General features: G+C 38.9%; 1 protein-coding gene across 3 annotated transcripts in view; it reads right to left on the bottom strand.

Annotated features, from left to right (window-relative positions):
• Positions 1–18740, bottom strand: part of tmtc2b (transmembrane O-mannosyltransferase targeting cadherins 2b) — a 131116-nt gene that overhangs the window by 10891 nt on the left and 101485 nt on the right. For all 3 annotated transcript variants that reach the window (XM_038705302.1, XM_038705303.1, XM_038705301.1), the window contains 4 exons: positions 17371–17449; positions 14546–14667; positions 4394–4475; positions 2871–2985 (listed from right to left, as the gene is read on the bottom strand). In XM_038705302.1, coding sequence (XP_038561230.1) covers positions 2871–2985; positions 4394–4475; positions 14546–14667; positions 17371–17449 — 398 coding nt within the window. The remainder of the gene's footprint in view (positions 1–2870; positions 2986–4393; positions 4476–14545; positions 14668–17370; positions 17450–18740) is intronic.

Genomic DNA, 18740 nt, shown 5'->3' with positions numbered 1-18740 from the left:
AAAAAATCCCTGGAGGAAAAAAAAAAAATCTTGACCGTATTTTAAATCAGCAACTCAGCCACTGATCTTTTACCCTAACATCTTGTTGTCTAGGATGTTTTATTACCTCAGACTTGCACAAATCACAGAACTGACAGTACTGCCTATAAGCGTGAAATTGTTGGATACTAATGACTAAATGAACAAATTGCATTTCAACATCATCCAGATATAACTGCAGCTGTTCCATTGGTCTCAAGCACAGAATTACATTTTCTTTTAGAGTAAGGGTATCTCTAAACATTTTCCCTAAGGGTAGTACTGTATGTGCAGTGCAACTTAGCAACTTACCTTTTATACCAATTTTCCCTTTCATTACCATTAAAAGGTTATCAGCTTAAACCAATTTATACACTTTTTTGGAAATTGGGACGGCAAAATATACACAAATTGGCATACCTAATATCATATCATTCTAGTAATATACAAAGCAATCTTTCAGATATATTGTATTATATTATTATATGAGACGTGGTTTGGATGGGAATCTATGAGGTGAACTATGAGTGCATAATGTGCTTGAATGTGTTATGATGCCACAGTGCAATGCACTGAGAGCTGACACATTAAAGGGAAGTACAAGCACACCATTAACTGACCTTTCGTGTCCCATATTCACACTATAAACAAGAGTTAGTTTGATAAAATAAAAAACCCAAGAAGAATTGTTCCGATGAGGCAGAAGGAAATTATTAGTTTGGAAGCAAAATGGTCAAAAACCAAGGGCCCAAGAGTGCAATAAAAGACATGTGCACATCTGAGAGCGTCTGCCCCTGCTTTTAATCTCTTCCCTTCCCCCGTGTAGATTCACTTGTGTCCCCACCAACCGAGGGCCTTTCCGCGTCTGCGTCCAAGACAAACACATAAAGAACTTGAGCTGTGGAGGAGTGAGACCCCATGCCAAGCAGGCGGAGAAATGTTCAGCCGGAGCACTGCTTAAAGCGCTCTGTAGCTGCCAGGGGTCTGTACCATGGAAGAGGCTCTCGAAACTGAAAGCTGTTGGTGGTGAAGATCCTGCGTGACCAGAATGGTGGGGGATGAGCTATGCATAAAACAGCTGGGGAAATATTTGACAGAGCTGTGTTGCAATGATGTACTCTTGGGTAAGGCAGCAGCACCATTACCAAACTCTGTTGTTTCAAGGTAGGGTTTAATGGTCTTAAAGGAATAGTTAAGTTATTTTAGGAAACTCTTCTTCCCAAGTATGCTAAATAAGAAGCTACTGCTAGCAGCAGGTTAGCTTAGCTCAGCATAAAAACTGGAAATAGCTACCTGGCTCTGTCCAAAGTTACAAAATCCAACCCTCAGCACCTCTAAAGCTCACTAATTAACATGCTATATCTTATTTGTTCAATCCATGCCAAAACCGTGACACATTTGGTTTTACAGCCAGGGGATTAATGCTGCATCCACTCATAGCAGAATGGGATGAACAAGCAAATTCTCAGTTATTCCAGCTATTATTCCACTAGTTATCCCAGAGTGTTCATGCAATATTCCAAGTATTCCATCATTTATTATCAGAGTTTGGAGCAATTTGTCAACAAGTAAAACCTGATAAAAACAGTGTCTAGCTTTTGTTAAAGGCAGGGTGAGAGATTCTAATCCAATACATGTCTTTTTGTCAAATTCAGGGAGTCTCCTCAGGGTTCGCTAGCTGTCTGTTCTGTGTGTACGCTGAAAAAATATCCAGTGTTTGTACTCAGTCCTGGCTCTGTTAATGGGAAACAACCAAAGTTTTTTCCCCATTAAGTGGAGTAGTGTTGTGTGGTTGTTTGTGTCCACCACACAACATATTCCAGCCATTCCAGCCATGACTTGTGTCAGGTAAGGTTAAACGACTTGTCCACGGAAATTCAGCTTACTTTATATTTTGCCAAGAAGTGTTGTTTCTGTGATGAGAAGAGTTGTAAATATTGCCATTTGGAGCTGGTGTGCTGTCTCTGGGACTGTTAGCTTCATGTTAACTGCGCAGCTGCAACTGTAGCGACAGTTTTCTAACCCACAACTTAGCTAATGTTAGTTACATTACTTGTTGTGTCATTGTTCACTCTATATCATGGTATTTGTCATTTCTCCAGAATTGCTTAGTCCACCTTTAAATTAGCTGAGTTGATTAAATGAGTGTAATATTACAATTTTACTCTTTTGATTTTTGGAATAAACATATTTCCCAAAATGTCAAACCATTCCTTCACAGATTATCATTTCCTTTCAGCAGGCAGCTGTTATTTAAAAAGCCACGAGTGATCCATGATGTGTTTAATAATGGAATCTCTTCACTGGGTCATACTGTATGATTCTGTAAGTTTATTCAGTCAGTGGGACACCATACTGCATGTTGGCACATGGCTGTATTTACAAATTTCCATTCATGGCTTGTGTTCAGAAACACAACAGCTTTTGGACTGATAAAGCTTTGGCACTGATTTGGAAGCAGACTTTCAAGTATAAGCCAAGGCCAGCTGAGAAAGAGTGAGACAGAGTGGGAGAGAGGTATAAAGAGAGTGAGAGATAGCATATGAAGATACATAGCTGCACAGCATGCTAAAACAAACTGGCAGCTCACTGGCTGGCAGTGCAGCGAGAGAAGAGGATTAAAGAGTACCGCCAAGTAAATCACACTGGCTGAAGAGTAGTGTAAGCCCCTGGATAAACCATGCAGACAGTCGACCTCCCTCTCTTATACACAGCCTCCTTTTTACTCAGCCATGGAAAACTGTGGTCCACCCATCTCATCTACAAAGAATTAATATTCAGTGCATGTGCTGGGACTATGGACATCATCAAATGTGAAGAAAAAAAAACAAACAGTCATTCCAAATACTCACCTGAGCATGTGGGCTGCACTGAAGACCACGTCAAACTCTCCGCTGTCAAGGCGCGCAGCTTTCTCTGCCATCTCTGCCGCTTCCAACAGTCGCGACTCTTCCAACAAAAACTGACCTGGCAGGGCAGGAGAGAACAGCACCACTGTTAAAAAATGCTGAGGGATCCCCACAGAGGCACGCTGTCTGTAAGCGTTGCTTTTGGCCCTGGTAGAGGGATAACCTGGTCTGCCCATGAAATAATACGCTGAAACACTTGATATGAGTGCAACATACCATCACCCTTTGGCCATCCCTCATCCTCATTTGTTCACATCAGCCAAACTTGATAGATCTGTTTCTTTAAGATGAAATGTTTCTCGTAGGAGGTTTGTGTCTTATTACGGGAAGCCTGACAAGGCCATGAACTGAGGGTGGACCCCTTGGAAAGGGCCAAGTTTAGAGTGGAATCAATACCCTGTTGACTTTGGTTAGCCACACTACTGTACCAGGATGCTAAACCACTGTGTGAACCTAAGCATATTTTCCTTAATAACTGTGGATGAAACTGAAGTTGTGAGTCCTTGCCTGAAGTGAGAGACAGATGTAATGCGAGTCTTCAGACCATAACTGTGTATAATAGCTCCAGGTTACAAGCCCCTCTGCAGTTATGGAGGGATTATGATACATCAAAGCAAATCTATAAGTAATAAGGGGAAGACAGTCCCTGCGTCAATAAACGCCACTGCCCTGCTATATTTTTAAATATTTTACAAAAGGTGGGTCTGCAAGGAAATACTGGAAGATCCAGTTCTGATCACAGATCAATCTATCAAAAACAAGCAACACTGTTAAACTCAAATTATCTACACAGTCTATTTATATCCTGTTCTTTGCCTCTGCAATGAGACAGCTTTCTTGTGTGGATCAGTATACATATCATCTTACCTTAAATTGACAACTTGGACATACAGTATTCAGGAAAATGCAAAAACCGACCATTAACCCCTTTAAATACCACATACAAGCTGGTGCAATGATCGCGCGAGCGGACACATCAGTTCATCATAAAATGCTGTTTTAGACAGGCAAGGCTTTACACACTTTTAAAGAAAGGAAGTTATCAACATGTCAGCTTATTCAACCACAATGTTACAATGACAACAATTAAATCTAAGAGGCAACACTGCAACTTTAAGTCATTTGTGTGTCACAAGGCAGTAATGTAACACATGAGAGATGCTGAAATTGTCACGTTCCGTATTTCCATCAAATCAAAGAGAACAATATGCGGAAACCATCCTCTTGCCTTCAGATCCTCCACTAAACACGTACAGAGTGACACCACGGCTGATTGGAAGGAAGAGATGGCAAAGGGGTCAGCCAACAATGTTGTCTGAAGTGAGTTCCTGCCTTTTTTTTGCACGTTACATGTTTGTGTTATTTCGCCAAATTAAATGATGTCATATGAATAATATATGATGAATAAAATCATAATATGTCAAATTAAAAGTAAAAAAAATCATCCAAAACAAATCTATGCTTACCATAATGCATGTAACAGTTGCCTTTTGTGGGATCGAGTTGGATGGCCTTCAGGAAGTACCTCTCCGCTTCTGTTTTTTGCCCCTGAGAGAGACATATTTAACACAGTGCCATTATTGTTTCTACTGCTCCTCAAAACTACACATTATAAAAACACCACACTCAGCTCAGGAGCCAAAATACCATTGTGTATACCTAATGTCCCTCTCCAAACCACAGACCTACTTTAACAATAAATCTTAATAAATAGACATGAAACACATGGACCACGAGTGTTATTCTTTCAAGCTCATGTGTCCTCCTGTCAAAGTACACATTGTCATGCTTGGCACAGCGGAGCAGACAGGGCAAATGCTCATTCATTACACACTTTTATCTGTGCAAATAACACTTCCAGAGCATAACCGCAGATTGTCGGTGTGTGTGGCCTGACCCCTATGAAATAAGACAGAGAGCAGTGGATGGAAATGGAGCGGGAGGGTAGAGAGGAGAGAGGCAGAAACAGTGAGCGTGGACGTCAAGAGCTCCCTCAGGTCCTTTAGACTGTGACACATAACCAATCACAGCTCAAACACAACAGAGCAGCTGGCCAATAGAAGTGCCAGCTGGGACTTTGACACATCCCCGCTCTCAGTTGGGCACCAGATGCCATCTGATCAACAATTAACAACTTGCACTCATCTATAAAAGCTGATGTTTTAGCATTAACAATGCAGCCATTAGTGTGTGTTTCATTAAAAGATAATGCCTTTGCATGAATAATAACATATATTGTTAAAGTGGAGTTCTACCAAGTATATAAAGGCTTGAGGTAAAATGCCAAAGCATCAGAAAATGAATGAATGATTAAATAAAGAGTGCATAATCCCGGAAAAATAATGTATATGAACTCATTGTGAAATACAGCAAGTTATTTCAGTTTAGTCAAATAGAAAGAATGGGCCCAAATCCAATCAGTACAGTGCGGCATTAATGACTGTATACTTAGTCATGCGCATACATTTTCAGTGAGCTGTAGATTCAATAAATACATCATTTTCTAATGCAAATATCTGAGTGGGGTTTCCCTTGATGCTGCGGAAAATCAAGCCTGTGCTAAGTATACAGTATGTTTAATAGAGTTGGTGGTGTCCAAGCAGTGATCACAGTTCCAGTCTGATCATCTCTGTGTATTTTTATACTCGTATTCACAGATGTAGGAATGTGTACGTTTGAGTGCCGGCTGGCTTTATAATAACAGAGGCCTTTGTCTGTTTGTTAAACCTCAGAATTAAGCTTTCACACACTGAAATGAGTTGCAGTTGTGAGTGGATGGAAGATTTGGATTATGACATGTCTAAGCATATTAATGGATACCATGCCCAGAGTAAGCTGTATTACAGCTAGGAGTTAGGCCCTCAAAAAAGTAACAAGTTGCTCATTTCTCATTACTCATCTTAAAAAAAAAATGTTATTACAGATCTTATTAATCCCTAGAGAGGCAATTTGTTACACTGCTTGTTATTTTACTTCACTGTTGAACACCCTTAAACTGACAACTGCACTCTCTTTCATCTTTACATTTCTGGATTATAACTCATTTGGCACACCTGTATGTCTCTATGAATAATCATGCAAATCCAACCAGCACTGACGCTCAAATTTCTTGTTCTTGTTTTTTCTCTGCAAAGCCAAAATTATGGCAGTTCCTCTAACCCAACATGCGCTAAGTTAACTACTCCACTCCTCAGTCTTCAGCATTCACATGTGTTCTGTGCTGCCAGAAGATATGCATTGCGCAGTGGGAAGAAGAGTATAATCAATGTGTTGTACACGCCTGGCAAGCTAACAGTCAGTAATAAAAAGATGCAATGAAGCAAATCCAGAGCTATCCCAGAGCCATACCGCCAAACATAACTGCAATGGAGGAAATATCAGTTCTTTGTTTAAAGATGTCCTGACTGAATGTTGTAATGGAAAATTTTGACATCTGACCCTGTGGATAAAGGTGCTTCATAAAGGCAGCCATTTTATAATTCATACCGTCATATTTTGATAATGTGCTAACTAATGAGACTAGTTCTAGGGCAAAGGCTCATGAAGGCATCTTTAGTTGTGTGTTTGCATAACAGGATTTTTTCTTTCTAAAGTGGAACATATATACTGAAAAAAATAACAACTATATGCGACATAATGGGAGGAAACTGACAAAGACGAGGATCAATGGAACCCACGGCCAGCTTGCTGGCTGTCCTTTCCACATTTCGTGACATGACGACCCTCTTTGTTGAACTGAAAGCACCTTGAGGCCACTAGCTTGGGAAGGCACTAAAATTATATAGGAAGTCAATAACAAAATGCCAAATACCCTCTTCACCACACTTCCTACACACTGTATTCTTCTGTTTTTTTCTAGCTCGTTGTGTGAACAAAATATCCTCCCTTTTGTCACACACATGCTGAGCTTATTGGTGCATGCCTCACACCTTTAAATCTCCTGATAACATCAGATAAACTGCAGATGTAGCTTTGGCTCTGTGGACGCCGAGGTGATTATGAATGAAACCTGGATCGTATTAGCAGAGGAAATGACAAGTAGATGACTGAATCCATTATTGTAAGCATCAAGGCGCCGTGTCCATCTCTGACCTGCAGTGTGTAAACAGAGACTAAAAGTCTTCCTGATCTCCTGCAGTGTCAGCAGAGGTGTGGAGGGGTCTGCACAGTACTGATCTGTGTAATTTGCACACATGATTTGAACTCTTCCTTCCTCCTTCTTCCACAAATCTCGTTGCTTTCTGCAAAGCCTTACCTCACAGTTTCTCCACCTCTCCCACAGGGATCTGAACCTCAAAACCCCTGACAGTATCTAAAGCGTCTTCATCACTCACAGTAATGCCACAGGGGATGCAGAGGTAGGGGATGATAGAGGCGGGGTGCTGGTTGACAGGTCAACTTCCTGCACTGGTTTTGATCATTCTTAAATGCTGTTGTTATCAGGCACAGAGGCCATAGCCACAGCAGAAAGAGAATATATTAAATGGTATCATAACTCAAATTAATTTATACAAGCCTTCCAACTTCCATATTTCAATAAAAAAAAATTCTTTCTTTGATATTTTTGTCATGGACAAAGAGATTCCACCATCCATCATCTACAGATATTCATCCCTGCAGATTTGAGCTCTCAGTAACACTTTCTTAAATAAAATAATTTTCTCTTCAGGGCCCACTTCACTAAGTCTTAACACTCTCCTCTAAAGAATTATGTTGTTCCCCTAGACTGTCCTCGCTGACAGATTTTGAGTTTAGATCATTTCTGATGACCAGTGGCTTTTGTGCAGAGAGGAATTCATGTCAGTTTAACAGGCAACTTTTATCTGTGGTGTCAGCTGAACTATTCTTTAAACTGACCATCCGTCTGTCTACAGATGGGAAAAATTAATCTAGTGCGGTGCTTTAGCTTGATCTAATTTAGACACTTAATGATCTACAACTGCAAGACTACTTTACTGAATATATAGTCTGAAATAGCATTACTGAGCCACAAATTTATGACACCCATGAGGAAGAAGATTAAAGGAATAGTGTGACAGTTCCCTTTGTTGCAGAGAATTAGATGAGAATGTTGATATGATCATCATCACCGTCATGTCTCTATGGTACATAAAGCTACCACCAGCAAAATATTAGCCTAGTTTAGCACAAAGACTGGAAAGTTATTCAGTGAGCTAGAGTGCTAGTAGTTGAATACTGTTGTTTGGACAGAGCCAGGCCATCTTTTCCCACGTTTCTAGTCTTAACCCTAAGCTAAGCTAATTGTGTCCTGCTAAACATACCCTACAGCCAGAAGAGTGGTATCAATCTCATCTAAATCTCATAAAGAGAGCAAATAAGCATATTTCTATTTATTAAAAAGATCTATTTGGAGTATTTCCATTTAAGGGCCAGAAGTTGGTGAGCCTGGTCAACAAATGGTACATAACCCAAAAAACCACAACGTATCCTTTATACACTTTAATTTTTGTACTGATTAAAGGTTCTGGTGAATTTTGTGAATTTTGTTATGGTCAAGATAGATGTTTCCAGACATCAAATCAAATACTGCCATCTGCTGGTTCCCTAGTAAATCACATTAAGCCTGTGGCAAAGAACCTTGGTGTTTGGTTTGATAGTAATTTAAATTTCGAGCAGCACACCACAAAGCTTGTTCAATCATGTTTTTATCAACTTAGAAATATAGCAAAAATTTGATCTATGTTAACTTTTAAGGACACCGAGACCATTTTACACGCCTTCATCTCATCACGCCTGGATTATTGCAACAGCCTTTTCACCTGTTTAACCCAATAATCTATTGATCAACTCCAGACTGTCCAGAACTCAGCTGCCAGAACAAAGAAATATGACCACATTACTCCTATTTTAGCTTCATTACACTGGCTCCCAGTATGTTTTAGAATTGACTTTAAAATTCTATTGATCACTTTTAAAGCTCTTCATGGCCTCTCACCTTGTTATATTTCTGACCTTTTAGTCCCATACACATCAGCTCGACTGAAAACTAAAGGGGACAGAGCGTTTGCTGTCAGGGCCCCGAGGCTCTGGAACAGCCTGCCCGAGGAAATCAGGTCGGCTGAGTCAGTGAATTCTTTTAAGTCCCTTCTTAAAACATACTTTTATAGGAGAACCTTTCCCGATCTTATTTGACTTTATTTTATCCCTTTTATTTTAGTCTATTTTACTAATTTTATATTTATCTTAAACGTGTATTTTAGTCTTTTCAATGTTTTCATGCTTCATCTTGTATTGTTTTTGTATTATTGTCTTTTGGGTATTATTGTTCTTTACACTTGTTAAAGCACTTTGTAACTTGTTTTTGAAAAGTGCTCTACAAATAAAGATTATTATTATTATTAGTCGTACTGATAAGAGAGTGGTATTAAACTTCTCATCTAACTCTGAGTAAGAAAGCAAATATGCGTATTTCCCACAATGTCAAACTCTGCCTTTAAGGGCTAATGGAAAGTGTTGATACACAAACTGACATTTGTTTGGAAATAAAATACTTTTTCACAGCATGTTTAGGTAAATGATGTGCAAATAAAATTCTTCCACACATATCAGTTGTGGAATACACAAGCACACAGTTCTGGAAAGACTATAAATGAAAAAAGTGTTTCCATTAGGGAAATGAAAAGGGACATGTCCAGGAAGACTCTAGCCTTTCTGTGGAAATCCAGATCACACCGTTCCAGGCATTTGAACACATTTACTTCCTTTCATTAGGGTCCAGACTGTGGGAGAGAGGGGTGTCAGCTGAAGAGACAGCCTCCACCCTTCATTTGACCTTCTGTGCAACTCTTCTTCTAATTTGTTTATTTCTCTGATTACTGAGAGTCCTTTTCAGCTCCAACCTCTCTCCTCAGTCGGCTCTACTCCAAATACGCTTATCTAGCTGCGATCTGTAACGGATGACCGTATGACCCGACCACATGACCACCTCCTCGTAAACTCTGGGACTCTGGAAACTGTTTCTGCCCCTGAGACCCTTCCACAAAGACAGCTTTTTTTATTTTATTTTATTGAAACACAGGTCAGCTGTGTGACCCTGAGAGGATATTATCCCTGCTGTCCTGGAAAAATCTTGGCAGCTATAGATTTCTTTTTTTTTACTGTTTAAATTCTCTATTTTGCAAAGCAATGCTGCAAACATGCCAAATCCCTGAGAACTGTTTATTGAAAGCTAGTAACAAGTTACATTAAACAAAAACTGGCAGCCAGAACAAGATTTTTAATCAAGAAGTCCTATTCCTCTGACAGACAGGAACATGTTTTAAAAACATTGTGACTAGGGTTGCAACAAATAATCAATGTAGTTGATGAAATTAGTTTCCAACTAATTTAATTATTGATTAGTTGGTGACGTCATTGGGCCGTAGTGACACCGGCCACTTACTTGAGTGAACAGCAGCAACATCAGCGATGGCAACACTTTCAAGACCTAAAACCTCCAAAGTGTGGGAGCATTTTAAACAAAAAAGGTTGTGAATTGCAAGATTTGCAAAGCTGATCTTTCCTGGCATGGGAGCACACAAGTTATGCTGGAGCATCTGAAGAGAAGGCTGTAACATTGGCTTTCTGGATGATGAAGACTCGTCTCGGCCATGTTACTTCACAACGTTATGAGCTGTAATGTTTTCAGTACATTTTCTCCTGATCAATGACTTGTTAATGGTGTTGAGGATTAGCAAATAAGTTTTATACAAAACAATCCAAAAGTGCCTTTAACTTTACAATGATATACGTTGCATTGTTCATGGCGATGTTTATGGCTGGAATGTGTTGCTGCAGAGTGCACAACTTTAGAGAATTTCATACTTTTTAAATTGCAAACAATTCTCCTGTCCATGTGTGTTTGCCGAATGTGGGTTGCATTCATTTGAACTATTTATGGGTTTGTTTGATCTCATTTGAACTTGACTTTTAGGAAAAAGTAACAGCCCACACATCACCATTTATTGTGAAACTGTGTATTAAAATGCAACCTGTATGAGGATACGTTACCCGGATATTAACAATGCAATCTTCCCTTTGTGTTTGTACCTTCTATTTTTTAATACGTTCTTGTTATCCTCACTGAGATCGGATCTCTGTCCACCAAACCTGCGATTTTGAGGTGTTGGCTAATTCGCCCAAGACTCCCAGAAAAAAAAAAATCACATAGTTTTGTGAGTTGTAGAGCTAGGGGAAATTTTATAAACTTTATGAAACGTTGTCAAATTTAAACAAGTTGTTCCTTTCTTTGTATAAAAATATTTTGTCAGTTTGTCCCGCTGTGTTGCAGTACCGACGTGTAAGATTCTGTCTTTAGATAAATTATATGACTTGTTAACAGCAGATCAGCTGCACAGACAAGTGTAACAATGCACACTGCTTCTTACTGTAGAAACCTGTTTGGTCCATGACAGGACTTGACTTCAGTTGAACATTTTGTTGGTACAGCAGAAAAGATCATCGGTAGCACTTTATAATAACTACACACTATGAAGCAGTTGTTAAGTATTAGTACATTTTTATGTACTGTGTTGTTCATCATTTATAAACCATTATTCATACGTTAATACACATTAGTAAGTCATTTATAAACATAGTTATACATGTTGTATTCTTTATTAATAAACTCATCTATAACATGCTTAATAATTGTATTTTCATACATTATACATGATCGGTTCACTATTAATAAATGAAGTATTATTTTAATGACAAACCATTTATATTTGAGTTGTTAATGGTTCATAAGATCATTTGGAAAGTAAAAAAAATTATGAGATAGGTTAACTGCCTGTTTTTTGATATTTTCCCGAGAAAGAATATAAACAATCTCATCATAACACCTAAATCTACCAGTGGCAAAGCCCAAAGGATGCTACGAAGACTACTCAACGACACCAAAGTGTCGTTTTTGGACGTCTCGGCGGTCAAGCTAGCAACAATAAATACACAACGTCCGGTTACACTGTCAAAATAAAACTAGTGAATAACGTTTTGAAACAGAACGTTACTTGCGTTCCATACGCAACCGAAGAAAAAACTCAATATTGACTTTGTGTTTAACACATGAAAAAAGTGAAAGTATGGTTTCTGGTCGCCTTCTCAACCATGTCTCCTCATTACCATAGACTGTAGCCCACATAAAAAATGCGGGCCTTAAAGCAGCACTATTTTGACCCTTGCCGCATCCAGTAGTCTGTGCCATTCAAAAACTGTGCCACAGGGCTTTCCCCAGTACGTTGAACTATGATGCTAGGGCTCCCAAGTGTGTTATAAAGTGACAACAAGGGGTCTTGACTATTGGTCCATATGTGATGACTTGGGAGTGAGAACGGGTTGGGTTGTAGTTAATTTTATAATACTTTATTAACAAATGTTTAGAGAATACCTATTGCCTTTAACTTTCATTTGTAAATTGTTAATGAGACATAGATAGTCCTCACTTTAGATGAGCTCATGCAAAAGACTTTACTAACCATTAGTAACTACCAGAATTAATCATTAATTGCAGTATTATTAAGTGTCATAAAGCATCTATGAACACGCACTAGTAGACCATTTCTAAATAACTACATATCATGTAAAGTTAGCGGTTGATCAACGCACTGGGGGGGGGGGGGGGGGGTCTTGGAGTTTTGATGAGGAGTTCAGAGAAACGGTAGCAGGCCTGTAACAGTCAGGCTTTTATCCTGTAAAGTTAGCTGGGGCATCTTTCAGGTAGTCTTAGTAACATCCTTTGGGCTTTGCCACTGGTAGATTTATGAGTTATGCTGAGATTGTTTATATTTTTTCTCGGGAAAGTATCAAAAAACAGGCAGTTATGTAATAATTTTCTTTCCAAATGATCTTATGAACCATTAACAACTCATACATAAATGGTTTGTCATTAAAATACTTCATTTATAAATAGTGAACCGATCATATATGAAGTAAGAAAATACAATTATTAAGCACATTATAGATGAGCTTATTAATAAAGAATACAACATGTATAACTATGTTTATAAATTACTTACTAATGTGTATTAATGTAAGAACAATGGTTTATAAATGATGAATTAAAAATGTACTATACTTAACAACTGCTTCATAGTGTGTAGATAACAAAGAATAAAACATTTATAACTGTGTTTATGAATGACTTACTAATGTGTATTAATGTATGAATAATGTTTTATAAAGGATGAATTCCTTATTTACTAATGCTTAACTAATGCTTTATAGCGTGTAGTTATTATAAAGTGCTACCAGATCATTAAAAGATGCATATTTGATTGCAGTATTAATTTTATTGTCTTTATTGTTCATTAGCACATGCCTTAAACAACCTCAAGCTAAATTTAAAAGCTGATAGCTAAATAAGTGGCGTATGAGTAATTTTGCAATATATAATCTGATTAGTCAATTATTTGTTTTAGGTTATTCAACTATCAAAATAGTCGTTAGTTGCAGCCTTATTGTGATCGTCTTCTGTCGTTGTTCTCTCATGCTCACTCTCTTTTCCTCTTTTCCAATCTTTTCCTCTCTTTCACCCACACACTATTGATTAGCTTAAGACTTCAGGAGAACATTACGACCATCAGTAAAGAGCTGGAGAGAACTGATGAAAAGCCAGCAGAGATGAAACAGAGTGTATTAAAAAGAAAGTGTAAAAAACTGAGAGAGAGCACACGTAGAGAATGAGAACTGGGTCAGGGAAGCTAAAAGTTACAAAAGTCAGATACGTAGAAGTCAGTAAGACAGAGTTCAAGCCAGAAAGTCCCTGATTTGATGGGGAATGATTAACATTCAGCCAACCTACACATCCACTATTGAGCTGGATTTATAGTCAACTCTAGAGATTAACAAGAGTCCCGTGTAGGTTTTATTGTTTATAGTTGAGTGTTGGATTTCACCTGTTGATATCACCACTGCAACGCTAGACGCATCTATTGTACGTGATCAATCCGGATCAGGCTTTTATTATTTCCCCTACAGTCTTTATATTGTTTCATTTACATACATATCCAGGTAACCTCTTATTTCGGCACGTCTTGTTACTGAGACTACCACCGGGCAATCCCTGAGTTTACGCTCATTCACTGAAACAGAGACAATCGTAGTGAGCAGATGGTCTGCAGTGTAATGGCTGTGTTAGATAAACAAAACTTCATTAATGTTATCTTTTATCTCAACAAACTCCACCGGCATCTGAAACATGTAGAGGTAAACACATGTCCCTACTTGATATCTGTGCTGAGGCCGTAGCCCTGATAGGTAGTTACATTTTCGAGGAGGAACATGTCAGCGAAGCCATAGCTCATAGTGTAACCTTGGAGCCTGCACACATAACTGCCATAGGTACAGTATAGCCCCTTAAAAGAGAAGTATAGTATAAGTGAAGCTATTGGTCATTAGTTAGCATACAACCCTAGATATATGTTTAATTTAGTAAACAGTATGACTGTATGAAACTGTTTGGGGCAGAGTTTTCCTGAAAAAGAACAGTCACTCAGTGACCTTACTATTGGACTACTAGCATAAAGCCAGCCTTTTGCAAATTAATGACAAGTTAGTAAACTAGTGAAAGTAGCATAGCTTCGTCTTAAAGGTAGGTGACACAAATATCAAGGACTTACCGTCATAGCCAAGAGTTTGCCATAGGTGAGGTGTGCAGGAATGTGATCCGGCTTGGCTCGAAGGGACTCTCTGTACCAGTGTTCAGCTTCAGTCAGCTTGTTCAGTCTTATGTAGGCCTCTCCTGTGAGGTCAAAATGAGGGTCGGGTCAGCGATCAAGCTGGCAGAGGTTAAGACAGCTTCCCATTGTTCAGCCGAGGGTTTCCATGACAGTGAGACCAGACCTAAACCTCAAACCCCACGTTGTTTTTAAATTATATTATTACTTATATATTATGTATCCTGCCTTTTACCCGATGTAAGCTGGGATTGGCTCCAGCCCCCCGCGACCCTGTACGCAGGATAAGCGGTTGACGATGGATGGATGGATGGATACTTATATATTATATTTGCCAGTGAACTAAAAGAAGGCAATTGTTAACCTTAGTTTAGAGTGTCACATTTAAACTGCAGAAACTATTCATATAAACTATTGTATAAATTATATAAACTGAGTTCAGTGTGTGGGTTTGACAACTATAGGACAGCATTACTAAGTCTTTAACACACTCCCACACGCTCCCTGATCTGTCAGACATCATCAGATACCTCCCCCATCACCAGATCTGACCCTCTGCCTGCTAACACCTGAAAAAACAAAAACTTCTCTTTCATAGCCATCCAATAACACTTGTATTATTGCAAGAATTTGACAACATCGGCTGGTAATTGGACACCACACAGTTCCATATTTAGGCTAATAGACCGAATGTATCCCAGTTGTTAAAAATCTCACTAGGACCGGATGACTGGACAAGTTGTTTACACTCGAGTGGAATGAAACTTTAATTCTGCGGGGATTAGGACTAATCTCTTCCCTGATCGGAAAGGGTGATAAGCAACAGGTGTCACACCTAATCACAACTCGGGGACCATTTCAATGATTTTCTTCTTTTTAGTGTGAATGAGCCATAACGCAGTGTCTAGATACCTCTCAACAAATAGGCATGTAAATCACATTAAATTTAAGACGTGACTTCCTTTTATTGTGAAAAAAAAGTGTAAGCTCCAGGATTAAGACCTTTCCCCCGAGATGTAAAGTGTTATGTGAGAATATATTTTCAAGATGATATCCATCACTGCTGCCTTATGTTTCAGATTTGAGTGCTGGAAATCCAAGATATTGTATCAACATAATCAAAAATGTCCTTGTCAACAGCTAACATGAAGTAGAGCAAAAGATTGATCAGAAGATATGACAAACTTGATACCAATCTGTACATATGATCCGAATATAATTATACCTGTTTAAAGATTGTCATTTTTTCCTTCCAAACTGAGATGTGTGCTATTTAAGTGCGTGAATTAAGAGAACTGTTGTTTTTTTTTCCTTTTAAAGAATGGTGGATAACTTTAGTTTAACAAATTATCAGTATGTTTAATGGACAGGATTATTCTGGAGATTTACCACAAACCTAAGGTACTGAACTATTGAAAAAAATGTCTGTATAGGTCTGTTTTGACATGACTTGTTGACGGGTTTAAAGCAGCCAAAATACTTGTCTAGCCTTGCTGGCAGCCGACCTCTGTGTGAGATTAGCACAAACGTCAACGTGCAATTAGAAGTGACATCGAGTCCAAGGAGCTGAAAACCAGTTCCTCGGAGTGGAACATTCCTCGGCCCACCAGAGAGTATTGGAGCAGGGTGCAGATTACCACCCAGGTCTGCCTCTGATGAAAGCCTCTGCTTCTTGGCGTCTGACAAACAGCATGAGAGCAGCACTGGGGAAATACATATGAGCAGGTGTGCCAAATCAGTTCAGCAAGGCAACAACGCTAAGCTGCAGAAATCACAGAACTCCGGCTCAGTGCCTCCAGTACAGACGCAGTGCTGCTCCTTAACGGTGACTGGAGCTTTCATCAACATTTTGACATAATCTCAGTAGCTCTGTCAAATCGTATTTTGCCAACACACAAGTGAGCATGTGGCACTATCAAGTCTGGGTTACAGATGTCCCATGTTTCAGGTGTGTGTGTGTGTGTGTGTAAGTAGCTGCATTTGTACTGTATGAGACAGAAAGGAAGCAAAAAGGAGACAGGAAAAAAAAGAGTCTGAAAGCAGCTGTTCTACAGCTGTAATATAACAAGCTGGGTTATTTTTGCAGTGAAAAGCAAATTAACTCTAATTAACATGTTATCGTAAAGCTTCCTACTGTCTGGTCAAAACACTGATATAAACTGAGAGTGGTTGTTGCCTGATGTCTGACAGTGGTTTTACATTTTTTTGACAATCTACTTTATTCTAGTATTCCTTAAACCTTTTTTGCATAATGTAGCCCTGGCTTAACCTAAACTCTAGGCTAGGCTACAGAAAGCTGGAGTGAGCCTAACCTAATGTTCATCTTCATATTTATTGAGCAAAGGCTTACAGTAAGGATTCACTACTGGAAATATGTCCCCGGAGTTAACGTCTTCTGAATTCTCATAGCACAATTGTTTTGCCTTCTCTTTTGTACACAAATTTTAAAATATCTAATCATTAGTGGAAATCAATCTTTGTTTCAACTTCCAACAAATTTAAACGTGTGACATCAACCTGCGTCCTACTTGCAATTAGCAATCCCTAACGCACACAGAAAGTTTGGTTCAGTTAAGGCCCTGACTGTCAAGAAGAAACACAAAGGTTATTTGTTTCAATGGACTAAGAACAACAAAGTAAAACAAAAATGCACGATTTGTAGCCACTAATTGCTCCAAAACCCTTAACCCTCAGTTCTACTGTCTGTAATTTTTCCTAGACTTATTAAACAACAGATGTTAAGCTTCACAGACAAAATCAGCTCTTACCCATCATGTTGTAGAGGCTCTGTGGTGCAAACTGTCTTGGCATTTTCTGTATTGCTTCTTTAAACACTGTGAGGGCCTCCTGTGAATGAGACAAATGAAAAAGAGAAGGTGGGGGGTGTTTGCATTAGAGAGCGGAGAGACCCCGCCAGAGAAACGGGCGCTGGAGTAACTAGTCATTCCTCCCCTGCAGCCGGGGCCCTGACACTGTGAATACACAGCGTGGAATTGGGGGTCGCTGGGAGGCTGGTTCATATAGAGTTGAGCAAAAAGGGTCTATCCTCAGTGTCACGGCTGTTAAGACGACTAGAGCGGTGTCACATATTGACTCTGGTATGTATAGAGCAGAGGTCCAGCGATTCACCTCAGAGTTTAAATGGTAGAAGGAACTACTTTATTGCTGAAGCAAATGTTGTGGTTAGAGGTTGGAGGAAGTGGGACTGCTCTCTTTCTCCAGCATGCCAACAATTTATAAAAGCCTTTATTGAATCAGCAGTACCACTGCTTTAGTCCTGATTGAATCAGCAGCGTTAGTGCTTGTGTACAATATAAATGTGCAGCATTGGAAAACTAGTTTCTTTAGCCAACACAGTACTTCAGGTGTTTAGGGGCATAGAAGAGAGCGAATTTGTTCAAAACAGCCTGAGGATTATCTGCACAAAACACTTTGTCCCCTATGACACCGGCAATTTTGGAAAATGTCTGTATAAAATGAAGCATTTAAGTGTCCCCCAAAGGCTCCTTAGGCTGCTGCCTGCTTTCTATCTGAATTCACTATGGTTCTACATTTTTCAAAACACACTGTATGTAAAGCAGCCTTCTTTCAACTCCTGTGTTTCAAAATGTCGGTTTTTATGTTTGCAGATGTGTTTCAAAATGTCTAAACATATTTCAAAACACACTCAGTGGCCACTTTATAAGGTATACCGGTACAATCTATTGCAATTCCATATAACAGCTCTGCCAAAAATTCTACCTTTAAAAGGTGTGTAATGTTTTATTGACATTGTCAGAAGTGTGTATTGTAAGTGGTTAATGTGATGTTGTGCTGGACTACATTATATTGAGAGGGGTGTTTCTAATTGTTTGTCCTTTCTATTTACATTCATGAGAGAAGCAGGATATTAGAAACAACTCTGACTATAATGCAATCCAGTATAACACCACCATAACCATGGCCTCAAATATCAAACATATGGCAGAACAGTACATGCAGGACAAAATATACATTATAAAGATGAAAACAACAGTATTTTGAATGTTAATCTCCATGTGGTGCATTTTGTTATTTGTTATTGTAGGGCAAGCTATGGGTATATCATTGATAAATAACATATTGGCTTTCTCATACCAGCTTTATTGATACAAACTAA

The sequence above is a fragment of the Micropterus salmoides genome, unplaced genomic scaffold (assembly GCF_014851395.1).
Source record: "Micropterus salmoides isolate LMB-PRFRI ecotype aquatic unplaced genomic scaffold, ASM1485139v1 Ms_hic_scaffold_8, whole genome shotgun sequence".
Taxonomy (NCBI): Eukaryota; Metazoa; Chordata; class Actinopteri; order Centrarchiformes; family Centrarchidae; genus Micropterus; species Micropterus salmoides.
Note: the sequence above shows the minus strand (reverse complement) of the source record. Positions and strands in the feature narration are given on the sequence as shown.